General features: G+C 42.9%; 1 protein-coding gene across 3 annotated transcripts in view; it reads left to right on the top strand.

Moving 5' to 3' along the window:
• The window catches only part of SEPTIN3 (septin 3), a 743,127-nt gene that overhangs the window by 643,596 nt on the left and 80,005 nt on the right, over nt 1-19,526 (top strand). For all 3 annotated transcript variants that reach the window (XM_044075351.1, XM_044075343.1, XM_044075358.1), the window contains one exon: nt 15,556-15,693. In XM_044075351.1, coding sequence (XP_043931286.1) covers nt 15,556-15,693 — 138 coding nt within the window. The remainder of the gene's footprint in view (nt 1-15,555; nt 15,694-19,526) is intronic.

The following is a 19,526-nucleotide window of genomic DNA, read 5'->3' as shown; positions in this document are numbered from 1 at the left end:
TAAGTACCATGTTCAGTTATAGCCTCACCTCAGGCTTTGTGCCCACTGAATGGCGCACAGCGGTGGTTATCCCACTCCACAAAGGGGGATCCACCATGGACCCAGGAACTACCGCCCCATTAGCCTGACTAGCCTGGTCTGCAAGGCCATTGAATGTATCATCATGGAACTTATAAACAAAGACATTGGTAATCTCCAAACTCTGGACCCCACCCAGTTCAGATTTATAAAAGGCAGATCATGTCTCCTAAACCTTATAGACTTCTTTGAAACAGTCACCAAAGCTGTAGATGAGGGTAAGGTGGTTCACACAGCCTACCTAGATCTCGCCAAGGCTTTTAACACCATCCCTCACTCTGGAATTATAGATAAACTCACTAAACTAGGTATAAAATCATATGTCACAAGATGGGTTGCCAACTGGCTCACTGACAGAACCCACACTGTGAAAGTAGCAGACTCCAAATCCGACTTCAGACCAGTGACAAGTGGAGTACCACAGGGTTCAGTCCTGGATCCTCTTCTATTTGATATCAACTTCTCTGAAGAACAGGCTAACACAGATGGTCTTTGGCTAATGAAGTTTGCAGATGACTGCAAACTAGGAGCCATAATCGAAACTCCTAACAATGTGGACATCCTACAAAAGGGCCTTACTGAGGCAGATGCCTGATGTCAAAGCCATGGGCTCAAGCTCAATGCCAAAAAGTGTATTGGCATCCCTTTTGGTAAAATCTCTGTACCCATGAACTACCACATAGGCGGTAGTCTACTTAACACCGAAAGTGTGATAAGAGACCTTGGGATACAGGTGGAGAGTAGTCTCTCCTTTGATTATCACATCACCACAGTAGTCAGGAAATCCTTCTACATGGTACACCTTATCACAAAAGGTTTCTCATCCAGGAAAAAAGAGGTCATTGTTCCCCTCTACTCGTCACTCATTAGACCCATTATAGAGTACAACGCCCCTTTTGGTATGTACCTCACAAGACATCTACAACAACTGGAAAGGCCGCAGAAATACCTCACAAAGAGGATTATTGGCCTCAAACATGTGCCCTACGCAGACCATCTGAAAAAACTCCAGCTTTACTCCGTTGCATATCGCCTACTCAGAGGCGATCTCTGCCTAACATACAAAGCTATGTCAAACCCAGAGCTGTTGGACATGCTACACTTAAAGAAATCACAATCCCTCTGAGCTACACACTCTAGGCACCTAAACCTTGTCACCACAATAAACAGAACATGCTGGAGGGATAGATTCCTGTCCCCAGAGACTTCCCATACTCTGGAACAAGCTACCTGTCTATATCAAACAAAGCTCCTCATTAGCACGCTTCAAGAAAAATCTTGATGATTGGATGGGAAATAGGAAATTCACCCAGGGGATCACTTCTATGGCTCTGCTCGACAATGGTACAAGGAAATAATTTTCTTGGGTGGTAAAAGCCAGGGTACGTTTTTGGCTAGGCTTATATAGGCCCTAGGGCCAATAGCCTAGTACCTACCTATGAACCTATGAACATGTTCTAGTGTACAAGTTGTCAACATGTTCTGCTGGAAACTGCAGTTCAGCCAGCTTTATCTTTCATTTAAGTGTACAAATTGGCAACATGTCCAGCTGAAAAGTGAGGTTCTGCAATGTTTTTATTTATTTATTGCACATTAGTTTTACCAGGAAAGTCTGATTGAGCAAAGGTCACATTTTCATCATAGACCCAAGGAGAAAAGCTAAACAAATGCAGTACAATTTTTGACATGACAGTTATTAAATACAATCACTGACAATAATGATGACAATTAACATTGTGAAAAAGAATAGTGAATTTTAAATGAGAATAAGTAAGTACAGATTTGAAAAAGCATACCGATAACAAAAGACAAACTCTTTGAACCAAAAAAGATTAAATACTGTTTAAATGTAGTTATTCATGAGTATAGTTTTAACTCATATGCTAGTATACAAACTGATAACATGTCTAGCTGGGAAATGAGGTCCATTCAATACTAAATCATGTTCTAGTGAACACATTGGCAACATGGCCATCTGAGAATTAAAGATTAGCCATTGCTAGCTCACATTCTAATGTACAGATTATCAACATGTCCTGCTGAGAATGGAGGTTCAGCCATTTTTAGCTTGTGTTCTAGTGTTCATTTTGGAAACATGTCCACTGGGAAACTGAGGTTCAGCCAGTTTTAGCTCAAGTTCTAAGGTACAAATTGGCAACATGACTTGCTGGGAACTGCAGTTCAGCCAGTTTTAGCTGTCATTCTAGTGTACAAATTGGGAGCATGTCTAGCTGAGAACTGAGGTTCAACCAGTTCTAGCTCATATTCTAGTGTACAAATTGGCAACACGTTCAGCTGCTCAGTGCATAAAAACCCATTCTCCCATCATTCACTGGAAATTCCAGCCTACTTACATTCCATACCCAGTAATGCTAAACAACTATGAAGGGCAAGGGTTAAACAAATACTCTGTTCCACTTGTTTGTAGGAATTTCTGGTAGCGGTCTGCCACAAAAAGCCTGAAGGGCTTATTTATCATTAAACTGTCAGTAATGTAGTATGTCTGGTAAGAATGCAGTTTCCAATATTCCTGCCACTAATCTTTGCCATCTGGTTGGTGTGGTGACACAGCTGACAATTCACAGACACAACACAGCATTCTTCTTAGTACCACAATCAGGGTACTATTTTGAGGGGAAAACATAACTTTTTAGTTTTATAGACCCATTGTGGCTCAACAGACTGCAAGGAGAAATAGCCAGACATATCTCTCAACTATCCACACTTTTCTAGAATGCCCACATTTGTTTGCTTCATATTTTTGGTCTGCTCTTCATAAAATGTGTGGTTTTCTGGTGAATAATTTAGGATTGAACTTATTAAATAATGACAGACGTTTGAGTTTCAGACTTAATATCCTTCATAAAATGCATGCTGATGCCAAACAGTACAGTTTTGTAAAATCTTACATAATGGTAGATGTCCTTGCCTTTACTGCTGCAGTATTCTTAAAATATTGGGATTCCCTGCTGTGGAAGCCCGACATCCAGCCAGTCTACCAAAGACTCCTGTTGCTTTAATGGTATGTCTAGCATCACCCAAGCACTCCTTGCATAGTGTCAAGCCTACCATAGTCAGAACTGATTGCCCCAATAGGAACACCAATACAAGGAACCCAAGAGGTAATCTGTACATCCAGGTAGACAAAGGACTAGGTGGAAGGAGGGAGGGAGTGAATACTGCAGCAGTGAAGGCAAGGACATCTACCATTATGGTAAGATTCTACACAACTTTACTATGTTCTTACATTCACTGCTGCAGTATTCTTAACATATGGGAGAGTGCCAAAGCTCAAGAGGAAATTAGGGTGGGGGAAGGAGCAGAAGAGTCCCCTAAAAAGCCATGAAGAACGGCACTAGCAAAATCAGCTCTAGCTCTAGAGATACCATCCAACTTGTAATGCTTAGTAAAGGTATGCACAGAAGTCAAGGTAGCTGCTTCAAGAATAGAATTAGTATCTAAGCCCTTGAAAAAAAGCACCAAAAGAAGCCACAGCTCTAGAAGAATGAGCCTTGACTGAAGAGGGAAGGCTGTAGCCATGAAAAGTGTAACAAAAAGGAAATAGCCTTAGAAATCCAAGAATAAATAGTTTGCTTGGATACAGCAAATCCCAAATATCTTGGATGAAAAGAAACAAAAAAAACGAATCAGATTTTCTAATAGCCTTAGTCTTATCCAAATAAACCCAGAGTTGTCTATGCACATCCAAAGCATGCAGCACCCTCTCACTGTCAGATTGCAGACAAGAGAAAAAAGTAGGCAGATTAACAGACTGATTAAGTGATAGCTCATTAACCACCTTAGGCATAAAAGAAGCGTTAGAGCACAAGAACACTCTGCCCTCATGAAATAACAAAAAAGGAGGACAAGCCATAACAGCCTGTAACTGACACACCTGTCTGGCAGAAGTATAAGCTAACAAAAGAACAGTCTTTCAGGAACAATGTTGCAAGGAGCAGGGCCAAAAGGAACCTGAGTCAACTTCTCCAAAACAAAATTAAGATCCGAGGGAGGAGGAACAGGCTTCCTGGGAGGTCTAATATTAAGGAGACCTTTAAGAAATTGTTTCACCTCATATCTAGAAGCTAAAGGACAGGACCAAATCATCTTCCTCGAGGAAGAGTAAACCTGTCTGGTGGACAGCAGAAATAAACAGTCTCTATAATAAAAGGAAAAAATTGCTGTCCAAGACCAAGAAGGAGGAGTTGCCAAGTTGGAAGCAATCTCTCCTTTGCAAATAATGTCACTGGTGAAATCCTCTGAGGTTAACTTTGAGTCCAAATTGGCCACATCCACTAGGGACAATCACAAGGCCTCCTTCGCATACGTCTGCAGTCTCAAAGGTAACTCCCAAATCTGCTCTGAATTGGTGGTCAAGAATACCACGTACATAAGTTCAGTGAAAACTTCACCCCTCTGTCCCCCCATCAGTAAGCCAGGACATCCCTAGCACCTGCCCCTTCCCTTCATCACCAGGGAGCAGGTTTTTATTGCCTTCTCAAAGGCAAAAAATACAGCTTCCATGGGACTCGACAACATCCTTGGCTGCGTCCTACATGACCTCAGGCAAGAGCTCTCATCACCACTATGCACCCTATTCAACCAAAGCCTGTACACCAGCTTCATCCCAGCAGAATGGAGAACAGCCACTGTCAACCCTCTGCACAAAGGTGGAGCATTCACAGTCCCAGGCAATTATAAACCCATCAGCCTAACTAGCCTGATCTGCAAGGCCATGGAACGCATTATCATGGACCTTATAAACAAGGACATTTGCAACCTCCAAAAGCTTGATCCCACACAGTTTGATTTTGTCAAAGGGATATTATGCCTGTTAAACTTGGTTGACTTCTTCAAAACAGTCACCAAAGCCATGGATGAAGGCAAGACAGTGCACACCACCTACCTTGACCTAGCCAAAGCCTTTGACACTATTCCCCACTCGGGCATAATAGATAAACTCTCTCAGCTAAGCATTAACCCAGATGTTACCAGATGGGTAGCTAACTGGCTCACTGATAGAACCCACTCAGTCAAAACAGGGGAAGCCACCTCTAGTGGTAGACCCCTAACAAGTGGCATACCCCAAGGATCGGTCTTGGGGCCTCTACTGTTTGGGATATACTTTTCTAAGGTGCAAGCCAAAACCAGTGGTCTGTGGCTGACCAAGTTTGCAGATGACTGCAAGCTGGGCGCTGTCATAAATTCCCCTAGTGATGTGAACATCCTCCAAGAGGGCCTTAACCAAACTAATGACTGGTGGCAGAAGCATGGCTTCAAACTGAATGCCAAGAAATGCATCATTATCCCCTTTGGGGAAAATGGTGTCCCCACTAATTACCACATTAATAACAACATACTAAAAATGCAATCAGACTGGGACTTGGGCACCCAGGTTGATAGCAACCTGACTTTTGACCACCACGTTGCCTCCATTGTATGGAAGGCTTTCTACATGGCCCACCTCATACGTAAGGATATTTCATCCAGGAACAAGGAGGTCATAACATACCTGCATTCCTCCCTTATCAGACCCATTATCGAGTACAATGCCCCCTTCGGCATGTACCTTGCCAAGCACATGCAGCAGTTGGAGAGACCACAAAGGTTCGTGACCAGGAAAATCCAGGGCCTCAAATGCCTGTCCTATACAGATAGGCTAAAAGCCCTGTCCCTCTACTCAGTCTCATACAGATTGCTCAGAGGTGACCTGTGTCTGGCATACAAGGCCATCTCAGACTCAGCCTTGACGGAGTTGCTGCATGTCCATAAGTCAAACTCCACTCACACAACCCACACACAACGTCTCAACTTGGTCTGTGAGATTGATAGAACTTGTTGATGGGATAGATTTGTGTCTCAACGACTCCCCCATCAGTGGAATAGACTTCCTCTCCATGTCAAGCAGAGTACCTCACTATCCCTCTTTAACAGGAACCTGGATGACTGGATGGGAAACAGAAAATGTACCCCTGGGATCCCACCTATGTTCCTGCTGGACAGGGGAAAACAGGTGCTGATTTTGTGGGAACATGGGTGAAATTCTTGGCTAGGCTTATAAGAGTCTCCGGGCCAATAGCCTAGTATCGTCCTATGAACTTATGAAAAAGCCAGACAAGAAGAGATAGCTGATAAGTGGGCCTTTATAGAAGAATAGGCCAAACCAGCATTGAGCAACTGACACAAGTAAGAGAGAACCAAAGAAACATCCACAGTAAGTGGGGCCAGGTTACACAGATACCAAGTAGAAAATCTCTTCTGTCTGGATAAGTAGGATTTCCTAGTAGTGGGTTTCCTGGCCTCCTGCAGGACTTGCAGCATGTCTTCAGAAAAAAGGTGTCTATGAGGAATCAAAATCCTATCACTCACAGTGTCAGTTGAAGTGTAGATAGGTGGGGATGGATGAGAGACCCCTTGTCTTGTGAGAGTATATTCACCCTGTGAGGTAACTTGTGATGATTCCCCCTGGATAAATGCAGAAGAAGAGGGAACCAGTGCTATCGCAGCCAAAAGAGATTCACCAACAAGATTTTAGGGGCATCCAGTTGAATTTTGAATGGGATTTTTGGAATGAGAGGAAGGGGAGGGAATGCATAAAGAAACATCCCCTTGCAAGAAAATGAGAGGGCATCCACCTTTCACACCAGAGGATCTGGGAATCTCGCACAAAACAGAGGAAGTTGTCTTTTCAGAGGTGAGGCAAAAAGATCCACTTGAGGAGTACCCACTGGTGGATAATGTCCAGAAATACATCCCTGTGAAGCATTCATTCATGGACTGAGTTAAGGACCTGCTCAGACTGTCTGCCACAATCTTCTGACAGAAAGGGATATAAACTGCCTGAAGAGTCACTTGATTGCTTGACAGCAATATCCCATACCAAAAGGGCCAACCAGCAAAAAAGATAAGATCTCGTTCCTCCGTTTGTTAATATACCACATCACTGTGGTATTGTCTGTGAACAGCTTGAGAGGCCCTAGAGAGAAAAGAGGATAAAAGGCCAGAAGAGCCAGCAGAAGAGCTCTCCTCTCTTTGACATTGATGTGCTCCTTCTGCTGATGAGGTGACCAAACTCCCTGAACTTTTAGGGAGCCAAATGTCACCCCCTCATCCCATGTCTGAAGCATCTGTAAACAATTCCTGAGAGGGAAGACGGGGATCCCTGGATTCAGAGACAACTACTGAATCCATCATTGAAGTTCATGTCTGAGACAAGGAAGAAGAGGAACTACAAAGTCTAGAGTATGTCCATGTCGAAGCCATATTGACTTCAGAAACCACTGAAACTTTCTCATGTGAAGTTTGGCCAGATGGAGCATCGGAATGATGGATGCCATGAAACTCAGAGTTCTCAGAAACTCCCTGGCGGTAATGGAAGCCAGAGGAAGAAGAGTGTGAAAGAAAGAAATGAGAGTTAAGGCCTTTGGGGGGGGTGCAGAGAAGCCAGCACTGGCACCGTCTGGAATCCTGCAACCCAGAAAAACATGATCCTGAGAAGGAGTCAGAGAAGACTTTTTGAAATTTATATTGAACCCGAGACTGAAGAAGTGAAATGGCAAAAATGAAGATTTTGCAAAAGGGTCTCTAGAGAGGACTCCTGAATCAACAGGTTGTCCAAGTAAGGAAATATTTGGATCTCTTGAAGTCTGTAAAAAGCAATCACAGGAGCAAGGCATTTGATGGACACCCTTGGGGTAGTAGAAAGGCCTAAGTGCAAAGGGCAAAGCAGAGAACTGAAAATGTCAGGAAGCAACAGAGAAACGCAACAACATTCTGAAAAAAGGATGGATCAGAATATGGAGATAAGCATCCTTAAGATCCAGAGACACCATATAGGCCTGAGGGAGCAAGAGAGGAAACAGAATCTGAAGGGACAACATCTGAAAGGAAGGCACTTTTAGAAAAGTATTGAGATGAGAAAGGTCTAGAATAGGTCACCAAGGGTGCTCTTTCCTGGGCACTAAAAACAGTATTTAGTAGAACATTTCCCCTTTGAGACACAGGTACCTCTCGAATAGTACTCTGAGTCAAGAGAGTTTGAAGAACCTGTGAGGAAAAAGGGAAGTTGTTCCCAAGGAGGCTGAGGAATACCCATAAAAGAAGGATGGGATTTCCACACCAAGAAGTACCTCTGACGAATTATTGACAGAACCCAAGAATCCTGAGTGAGCTGAAGCCAAACATGAAGAGAAAGTGAAAGATGAAGAGAAAGAGGAATGTGGCTGGGAAGGGATGGATTGCCATACAGCACCTGGTTTGTCTGGAAAGGCAGGCTTCGGAGTCTCTGAAAACAGAGGAGCCTTAGCAGGAGGAGGCCATTTGCCACACTTCCTACCTTTAGTAGAAGGTTGGGATTGCCTACAAGTAAAAGGCAGGCTTAGCAGGGTAGTTTCTCTGAAATTTAGGCACAGGAGAAACAAGCACATGTTTAAGCTCTTGTAAGGCCTTACCCTTGTCCTGAAGGGACTTAAACAAACCAGCCACAGCTTTCCCAAACAAAAGCTTAAAATCCAGAGGAGCATCCATCAGCTTATCCTTAATATTATCAGGTAGAGGTTGAAGCCTAAGTCAAGAATACCCCCTCATCACTGAACCAAAAACAGCAGCCTTAGGAGAGGCATCTGCCACATCATAACTACATTTAATAGAATGACAAATGACTTGAGAGGAAGTCCCTAACAAGGAAAAAACAGAAGTTTTATTCTTGCAGTCTGGAAAATCAGAAGTAAGTTACAGGCCTGAGATAGAAGACCCAACACAAACCTAGACATATGAGTCTGATAATTAATAGCCCTAAATTCTAGGGTAGCAGAAATGCAAACCTTCTTACCCAGCTTTTCCATAGCTCTGCTGTCCTTGTCAGAAGGCAATAACTTGGGCAAAGGAAGCAATTAAGATGGCTTATCAGAGGCTGCAGACACTACAGAGGTATCAGCAGCAGGACATTTGCATAAAAAAGAACAATCCTCAGGCACCCTATAAAACCTGTCAGGTTTCTTGGGAACAGGGGGCAGAGAATCAGGTGCATAAGAGTTATTGGAAAAGCATCCAGCAATAGAATACCCACATAGGAATAGCCGCAGGTTTAGGAGATTCCAACTGCAGCAACTCATAGTACCTCTTATGGAAATCAGAGACCTGAACACAATCAAATTCATCATCCTAGAGAGTGTGCCACCAAAGGACATTTCCTCAAAAGTAACATCAGGAGCTTTAAGGACATTAAAGCAGTAAATGTCCCCTGTGTAAAGGTCTAACAGTCACTTTGTGGATCCCTAGGAGCCGAAGAAATATGTTTAAGTTTTTGTTTCTTTTTTAAGGGAACATCCCCACCAAAAAGTGAGAAGGCTCATACCCAGAATGACAGTCGAGAATTGTAGTAGGAACCTATTCCCCAACAAAAAATGGAGGAACTCTCCTGGGCCCCTCAGAAAAAAATCAACCGTGGTTCCCCATGAACATCTGAGATAGATGCCTGCAAAGCCTCTTCAGATGTGCTGCCAACCGGATCCTCACCGGCCTCCATCATGGTCATGGCAGAGAAATCTGACCACACAGCTGAGTGAGCCTCTGGGTTTGTACTGACCATGGGAGAAACACCTGGCAGAGGCTGGACAGAGGAAGATTCCAGTTGTACCTTTTTCACCTTCTTCTTGCCTAACAGATGACCCTCATGGTGGGAGATTCCTTCCATTGTGTCTTTAGCAAGAAGCTTAAGCTTCTGATTCTCAAGATACAAGGAAAGGGAAGAAAGTCTACTATGAAGGGTTTCTGGGATGAATGCCTGACAAATTGAACAAGATGTATGGTCATGAGAAGGTCCTAGACAAAAAAGACACATCATGGCGGTCTTTATGAGCAATCTGTCTCCCACACTAGCATTTACCCTTCCTGGATGACATTAACCCCCAGGAGCACAGAATAAGACAAGAAAAAAACAAAAACCCCAACAAGACACTTATTTGCAACTGCAAATAAGTCAGCCAACAGGCACAGGTAGTCACTGGAGAATGAAAATGCATTTAACTGTTAGAAAACAAATGTAGGTAAATAGACCGATGGTGAAAAGATATGTTCGGACTGGCGGCAAAGAAGCTCTGAGTATGGTAGGCCTGAATGTCAGCTTTATACCCTATGCTATGCAAGGAGTATTTGGGTGATATTCTTTGGTAGACTGGCAGGACATCAGGCTTCCATGGCAGGGAATCCCCATATGTTATGAATACTGCAACAGTCAGTGTAAGGAGATCTGTTATTCTATCAACTTTTTAAGTTCATATGAGCAATTTTTAAAATCTATCCTTCATAGGTTCATAGGTTGGTACTAGGCTATCGGCCCTAGGGCCTATACAAGCCTAGTCATAACACTTTCCTGGCTATTTCTTCCCACAGTATTTACTTCCCTGGACCCCTGTCTAGCAGGGCGACTGACATGATCCCCAGGGTGAATTTCCTATCTCCCATCCAATCATCAAGGTTCCTTTTGAAGAGGACCAAAGAGACGTTCTGCTTGACATGTATGGGCAGTCTTTTCCAGAGTCTGGGGAGTCTCTGGGTCAGGAACCTATCCCTCCAGCATGTTTTGTTCATTGTGATGACAAGGTTTAGATCCCTGGAGTGTGCGTCTCTGAGGGATTGGGATTTCTTTAAATGTAGCATGTCCAACAGCTCTGGGTTTGACATGGCCTTGTATGTTAAGCAGAGATTGCCTCTGAGTAGATGATATGCGACAGAGTATGGGTGGAGTCTTTTTAGACATTCAGCATAGGGCATCTGCTTTAGGCCCGTGATTCTTTTAGTGAGCTATTTCTGTGGCCTATCCAGATGTTGCAGATGTCTTGAGAGGTACATACCAAACGAGGCATTGTACTCTATAAAGGGTCTAATGAGAGATGAGCAAAGTGGGACAATGACCTCCTTTTTTCTGGATGAAAAGCCCTTAGTGATGAGGTGTGCCACATAGAAGGATTTCCTGACTGTTGTGCGATGTGGTTATCGAAGGTGAGACCACTGTCCACCTGTGTCCCTAAGTCTCTTATCACACTTTCAGTGTTTAGTGTACTGCCACCTGTGTGGTAATTCATGGGTACATGTTTTTTTCCCAAAGGGGATAACTTTACATTTCTTGGCATTGAGCTTGAGCCCATGGCTCTGGCACCAAGCATTTGTTTCTGTAAGGCCCTTTTGCAGAATATCCATGTAATCTGGGGATTCAGTAATGGCTCCCAGTTTGCAGTCATCTGCAAACTTTGTTAGCCAGAGTCCCTTAGTGTTGGCCTGTACTTCAGAGAAGTAGATGCCAAACAAGAGCAGTCCCAGGACTGAACCCTGATGTACTCCACTTGTCACTTGTCTGGAGCTGGATTTGGAGTCAGCTACTTTTACAGTGTGTGTTCTGTCAGTAAGCCAGTTGGCAACCCATCGAGTGATGTAGGAATTAATCCCTGTTTTAGGGTGTTTTGTCTCCCCTCTATTAGTCTTGGCTTTGTCCAGATTTCTTGTGCTAAGAGGTTGACAGGTATGTAACCAAGGGTCAGGCTAAGTTGATAACATGACTATTTTCCTTCTTAAATGTTGTGTAATTCAAAACAAAGCAACTGAGTACCCATGTTAAGAAATTCAAACCACAGTTTTCACTCCAGTTTGGGTACATTTGGGTAATTAATGACAAGAACTGCTTTAAAGAGTTTCACCATATGTTGGTTTAACAGTAAAGAGAAAGCTTCCTCATCTTATTTCACATATACCCCAAAGCATCCCTAACACCTGTCCCCCACCTAGTATCTCTGAGGAGCAGGTTCATAGGTAGGTACTAGGCTATCGGCCCTAGGGCCTATACAAGCCCAGCCAAAAAGGTACCCTGGCTTTTGCCACCCAAGAAAATTATTTTCTTGTGCCACTGTCGAGCAGAGCCACAGAAGTGATCCCCGGGGTGAATTTCCTATTTCCCATCCAATCATCAAGATTTTTCTTGAAGAGTACTAACGAGGAGCTTTGTTTGATATTGATAGGTAGTTTATTCCAGAGTATGGGAAGTCTCTGGGACAGGAATCTATCCCTCTGCCATGTTCTGTTTATTGTGGTGACAAGGTTTAGGTCCCTACAGTGTGTAGCTTGGAGGGATTGGAACTTCTTTAAGTGGAGCATGTCCAACAGCTCCGGGTTTGACATAGCTTTGTATGTTAGGCAGAGATCACCTCTGAGTAGGCGATATGCAACGGAGTAAAGCTGGAGTTTTTTGAGACAGTCTGCGTAGGGCATCTGTTTGAGGCCCGTGATCCTCTTTGTGAGGTATTTCTGCGGCCTTTCCACTTGTTGTAGATGTCTTGTGAGGTACATACCAAAAGGGGAGTTGTACTCTATAATGAGTCTAATGAGTGATGAGTAGAGGGGAACAATGACCTCTTTTTTTTCTGGATGAGAAACCTTTTGTGATGAGATGTGCCATGTAGAAGGATTTCCTGACTACTGTGGCAATGTGATTATCAAAGGAGAGACTACTGTCCACCTGTGTCCCAAGGCCTCTTATCACACTTTTGGTGTTAAGTATACTAATGCCTATGTTGTAGTTCATGGGTACACAGTTTTTACCAAAGGGGATGACAATGCACTTTTTGGCATTGAGCTTGAGGCCATGGCTTTGACACCAGGCATCTGTCTCAGTGAAGCCCTTTTGTAGGATGTCCACATAGTTAGGAGTTTCGATTATGGCTCCTAGTTTGCAGTCATCTGTGAACTTCGTTAGCCAAAGACCTTCTGTGTTAGTCTGTACTTCAGAGAAATAGATACCAAACAGGAGTGGACCCAGGACTGAACCCTGTGGTACTCCACTTGTCACTGGTTTGAAGTTGGATTTGGAGTCTGCAACTTTCACAGTGTGGGTTCTTTCAGTGAGCCAGTTGGCAACCCATCTTGTGACATAGGGATTTATACCTAGTTTAGTGAGTTTATCTATAATTCCAGAGTGGGGGATGGTGTCAAAAGCCTTGGCAAGATCTAGACAGGCTGTGTGAACCACCTTATCCTCGTCTACGGCTTTGGTGACTGCTTCAAAGAAGTATATCAGATTTAGGAGACATGATCTGCCTTTTACAAACCTGAACTGGGTGGGGTCCAGAGTTTGGAGATTACCAATGTCTTTGTTTATAAGTTTCATGATGATATGTTCCATGGCCTTGCAGACCAGGCTCGTCAGGCTAATGGGGAGTTAGTTCCCGGGGTCCGTGGTGGCTCCCCCCTTGTGGAGTGGGATAACCATCGCTGTGCTCCATTCAGCGAGCACAAAGCCTGAGGCTTCTTAAACGCCTTCTCCAAGGCCAACAACACAGCCTCTGTGGGACCAGGCAACATCCCAGCCTGTGTTCTACATGGGTTAAAACAGGAACTAGCATCACCATTGGGCACGCTTTTCAGTCATAGCCTAAACACTACCTTTATTCCGGGGAATATTTGCACAAAGGGGGTGCATCCATGGACCCTGGAAAGTATAGACCCATTAGCCTGACCAGATTTATTTGTAAGGCCATGGAACAAACCATCATGGACCTTATTAACAAAGAGGAAGGAAATCTCCAAACACTCGACCCCACCCAGTTTGGCTTTATCACGTGGAGATCATGCCTGTTAAACTTGGTGGGCTTCTTCGAGATAGTCACCAAAGCCTAGATGAGGGCAAATCTGTGCATGTGGCCTACCTAAACTTAGCCAAGGCCTTTGACACAATCACTTACTCAGGCATCATTGATAAACTCACCTAGCTGGGTATAAACCCATATATTGTCAGGTGGGTTGCAAACTGGCTTACTATTAGAACTCAAACAGTCAAAATAGGGGACTCCACCACCTCCAGCAGACACATAACCGGTGGTGTTCCACAGGGATTGGTTCTGGGACCCCTGCTGTTTGGTATCTACTTCTCCAAAGTACAGGCTAAAACTAAAGGACTATGGCTGACAACGTTTGTTGATGATTGCAAACTGGGAGTGGTCATTGGAACCCCTAGCAATGTCAGCATCCTGCAAGAAGTTCTTATGCAGACTAATGACTGGTGCCAAAGTCATGGTCTTAAACTTAATGCAAAAAATGCATTATCACCCCCCTCAGCAGGGTGATGTTCCAGCAAACTGCCACATCAATAGCAATACACTAAGCACACAGTCAATTGTGAGAGATCTGGGCACACAGGTCAACAACAACCTTAACTTTGATCACCATGTCTCCTTACTGGTGAGAAGGGCATTTTATATTGCTCATCTGATAAGTAAGGGCATTATCTCCAGAAAAAAAGAGGCTATAACCCCCTTGTACTCTTCCATCATCAGGCCAGTAATAGAGTACAATGCTCCTTTTGGTATGTTCCTTTCCAAACACCTGCAGCAATTGGAGAGACCAAAAAGGTTCCTTACAAAGAAAATTCAGGGGCTTATATGGGCAGACTGAAATCATTGTCACTTTACTCTATGTCATATAGACTGCTCAGAGGCGATGTGTGCCTTGCATGTACAGCAGTCTGTGACACAGCTTTAATGGAAATGCTGCACATTCACAAGTCAAATTGCACACAGGTCACTCACTCAAAGGACCCTAACCTGGTATGTGACATCAACAGAACTTGCTGGAGAACCAAATTTGTCTCACAGAGGTTGCCCCACCTCAATCTTCCTATTCATGTTAAACAAAGCCCCTTGTTGGCCCTGTTTAAGCGTAATTTGGACAATTGGATGGGTAACCAGAAATTCACCCTGGGTGGTCCACCTTTGTCCTTTTTGGACAGGGGCAAACAGGTGCTGATTTTAGTTTCTGCTTGAACCAGACACCTTTGGGAACATGGGCTGAACTTGGCTAAGCTTGTAAGGGCTGTTAATAATGTCTACTTTCATTCTTTCCATCCATTTCATTTACATGATACCACTAACTGTGATATCACTAACGCCTGACACACAGCACAACAGCATGTAACTAATATTTACATGACACCACTAACTGTGATATCACTAACGCCTGACACACAGCACAACAGCATGTAACTAATATTTACATGACACCACTAACTGTGATATCACTAATGCCTGACACACAGCACAACAGCATGTAACTAATATTTACATGACACCACTAACTGTGATATCACTAACGCCTGACACACAGCACAATAGCATGTAACTAATATTTACATGACACCACTAACTGTGATATCACTAATGCCTGACACACAGCACAACAGCATGTAACTAATGAGAAGAAACAGAATTAAGTGTGCCATGACTGCAGCCATAAACCTTCCAGGAAAAAGTGAAATGCAGATTTCTAATATATGAAATCATACCTTGAAGTAAAACTTTAGGAATGAATATTCTGTTAAGGCACTATGTCAGTTCAATATACAGAGAAACGTTCTGTACATCCAGCACCTCACCCCACTACTGATGATTCATGGAGAAACAGAACCTTACACCAGTTTTACTTTTCACTCCACAGCTGGGAACCTATTGAGAAATACATCAATGAGCAGTATGAGAAGTTCCTGAAGGAAGAAGTAAACATTGCCAGGAAAAAGAGAATTCCTGACACCCGGGTTCACTGCTGCCTCTACTTCATATCACCCACTGGACACTCGTAAGTATGCACTGATCCTTGCCTTTTTGTATGCACTGGGGAAGTGGGTACTTTTTCCTGCACCAAGAATTGCATGCTGTTTTAATAAGATGACAATATCAGAAGTAAAATAGAAAATAAGCCTTTGCCAGTGTCAAACTTGTTCTTGCAATTGACCTAAAATATCAGCAATTGTGTTTAAAATATATGTTCTATAAAACAAGAAACCATATTAGGTAATAGGCACGTGTAAATTAAGACAGTAATCTTTAATGTACTCAGACTATTATGTTGCATGAGGTTCATGTGTAAGGGTGGTATGCATTGTACTTTCCTACCTTGATATGTTTTCACATTCCTGCCTAAACTCTTTAGAATTTGTGCAGATTAGTAAAGCTATGTGCAAAGGAACATATTTTTGAGATTTCAGACATTTCTAATTAATGTAGAAAAGTGCGGTAAGTATATAATATTATAGAATTTCAGTCATGAACAAGCTTAAATATGCTTGAGATCTTTTGTAACTCATCTCTGTATCTATGCCTAAATGTTTGACTCAGACATTCATAATAGCCATTTTTGCACTTTCTGTACTGTAAGGGAGCTTTTTTAATGTGTCTGCATGTCTGTATAATGTTAAGAAAAATATTAATGCATGTTGTACAGTAAATGTTTAATTGAGACTAGCAGTATAGTGCAGATGACAATGCTACCTCTGCTAGTTAACTATATCTCTTACAACTTCATTTGCTTCACCACTGTAAGAAGCTATGTAATTATGAAGAAATCAATTAAAACAAGAGTCTGAGGTCACGTCTAAAAAGAAACATTTATCATGTCAGCTTAAAAAAACTGACACGTGCTATTTCCATACACAATAAGTAGTATTTACCTTAAATCAGAAGAAGAACTATAGACTGTGGTACATGGTATATTTACAAATGTGAAAATAAACTCACCTCAGCTTGTTTGGTTGTCTATAAGAAGAGCTTTTGCCCTGATTCAGTTACTTTTCGGTGTGTGACAATCTACTTAAAACAGCCCTTTTAGGTGCATTTGAAGGCTAAGCTCGAAACAGTTGATTGTGGTTAAGTTTAGAAGTTTACTTCCATATCACATTTTCAGCTGAGGTCTAAAGCTGGATTTCTGTAACTGACGGCTCACACTTAAAACTGACTTTGCAACCTGTTCCAAAGTTTAGAATTTATTACTGACCCTGTGCTAGATTATTACAACTGAAATCAGTGAAATAATAACTTATTTTGGCAATGTAACATCCCCTCCCCTGTTCAACAAATTGCCATAATGAAAAATATCCTATGTGATTTAATAGATACTCTGACAAATATCAGACAAAATAAAAGATTTGTACAATCCATCGAGACCCACTATAATTGCAGACCATTTCAGTAAAAGTTGGAAACTTCAATATGTTTGCTATCTGTGAAGACATTATATTTATTATGTTAAAGTTAAGGGTGCTGGAAAGGCTTGTCCTCTGCTTCATCCAGGGCTGTTATATTGTCTTTTTCATTGATTTATCAACCCTTTGTTGAATGAGTTAGTGCAACTAGACTGGTAGCCTCTTTTCATACAAGACCAGAGATGGTATTTCTATAAAGTACTACTACTACTAGGGTAAATTTGGTCAGGGCATCTGGAAACTTCCCCTACTCTTTTCAATAGGTGTTGTGGGATATGTTACATTCACCTGAGCTACCACCAAGTCAGACACATGGGGCCTAGGTTTAACATCTCATGTAGTAAAAGTCGCACTTGGGAGTGAGGCACCCCCAATGCTGCACTGTAGTGTCCGTGATCAAATTAACCAGAAGGGGGATCGAACCTAGAGGATTCTGGTCTTCCTGCACCAGAGGTGAGTGTAATACCAGTTATACCACTTACACTAAAAATATTTGAAAAAAAGATTTTCATTAAAAATAATGCAAGATTTACTGACAACAAAAACAGTGTGCCACGAAATTGCAGAAATGGGTTCAGATAGGAAATGTATGGATGTTCATCGTGTTACACTGCTGCAGTCATTACACTTGGGTTATCCTGCCGTCAGGCGGTTCCTCAGTCGGCCTGAGTTCCAAAGTCCTGGACCAGCGTTGGTTACTGTGGTCTCTTCCCTGACGTCAGTGCGACAGGGGTATATAAGATGCAGCCAGTGCCATTTTCTTCAGTCTTTCTTGCTGCGCGGTGCCCACAGCAAAAGCAGTTCGCAAGTGCCGGTCGGCCTACTCCTGAGATTTTCATTCCGAATCCAGAACCAAAGTCTTCTACAAAGCTAAGTACCCCGTTGGGGAAACTTTTTCTTGCCTCAGACCGATGTCAGTAAAAGTTAATAACTGTATTTCTTGTGGGAAGCAAATACCTCATAAGGATTTCCATTCTTATTGTATCCCATGCCTAGGCCCAGACCACAACGTCACTGGTTGTCGGTTTTGTACTAGGTTTAACAAGCACACTGTTAAACGTCGGTTTGATTTTGCCCGACATTATTTTGGCAGAAAATTAAATTATACCATGCCGTCAGAACTACCGACGACAGGAATGCATAAAAAGTGCAAAGACAAGGACAGGCATCCGAGGCCCAAAACTGACGATGAAGCCTCTTCTAGGCCAGTCGCCGGTTCTCCGGTTTTCAGCGAGGCACCTTCGCAGCCCCTGATGACCGCTTCTTTAGAACCACAGGCCGCCTCTGACTTCCACGTGGAGATGGCTGGGCCTTCGGATGCACCAGATTTTCAGCCTACCAAGACTAACCCTTCAGAGGGATCCGGAGTAGCTGCAGATGGTGTTTTCAGACCTACTCAATTAACCATTAAATCTTCTGCTAAGTCTAAACCTCCTTTAAAAACAAAGAAACAAATTCAACATTCACCAGTACAGGCCTCCATGCCTAAGAAACAAATGGTCAAAATGGCCGAAGACCTAATCACTCTGATCAGGGGGTCCCATCCACCTCCTGATAAAAGGCCTAGACAGGATGCAGACTATGACTCATCCGACCAGGTATCCATCTCTTCAGATTCATCCTCAGACCTAGGATACTCTTTACCCCCTTATGAGGATTCTGATGCTGATGAATCAAATCCTTCAGCCTCTCCCCCTGAGGACTACTCCTTTAGGGAAACCTTACATACCATGAGGGAGCATTTCCATTGGGAGGGCCAGGATTACTCAGAATCCAAGAAAAGGCTCAGAGATTTCCTTTTATTACCTCAACACAGACCTCTTGCTATTCCGCCAGTGTTAGATATTGTGTATGATGTGTATACTGAATCCAGTTTGAATCCTGATTCTTTACCTCCTGCTCCAGTTAAGCCAGACAGATACTACAGAGTCCCTGACTCTCACAAATTTCTTTACAAAAGCCCTGTTGCTGACCCTGAAACTATTTCTCAGGGCCCCAAAGGGGTAAAGGCTTCTTCAGCAAAGAATCCAGTCCCCTCTGACAGAGATTTCAGAGCATTAGACAGATGGGGGAAGAAAGTATATACATATGCAACTTTAGCAATGAGGGCCTTAAATTGCCCGTTTCACATGCTAAAATATCAGCAATTATTTGATGTCTCAGTTAAAACAAAAAATGCTTCCAAACTCAGATCCTCCTAATTATAAGAAATGCAGGATTTATTGCATGCAGCTGAACAAGTGGGAAAACATACTTTGCAATGTGGTTTTGATTCATTAGAGGCTTCCTGTAGAGCAGCAGTTACAGGATCTATCATTAGAAGACATGCTTGGTTAAAAGAACATACGTTATCAGATCATGTTAAAGCAAAACTATTGGATGCACCTTTGCAGCAGGATGTGTTATTTGGAGTTAAGGCAGAAGAGGTATT

Source organism: Protopterus annectens, chromosome 1.part1, assembly GCF_019279795.1.
Source record: "Protopterus annectens isolate FY-2018-M chromosome 1.part1, PAN1.0, whole genome shotgun sequence".
Taxonomy (NCBI): domain Eukaryota; kingdom Metazoa; phylum Chordata; order Ceratodontiformes; family Protopteridae; genus Protopterus; species Protopterus annectens.
This window is presented reverse-complemented; position numbering and strand designations above follow the sequence as displayed.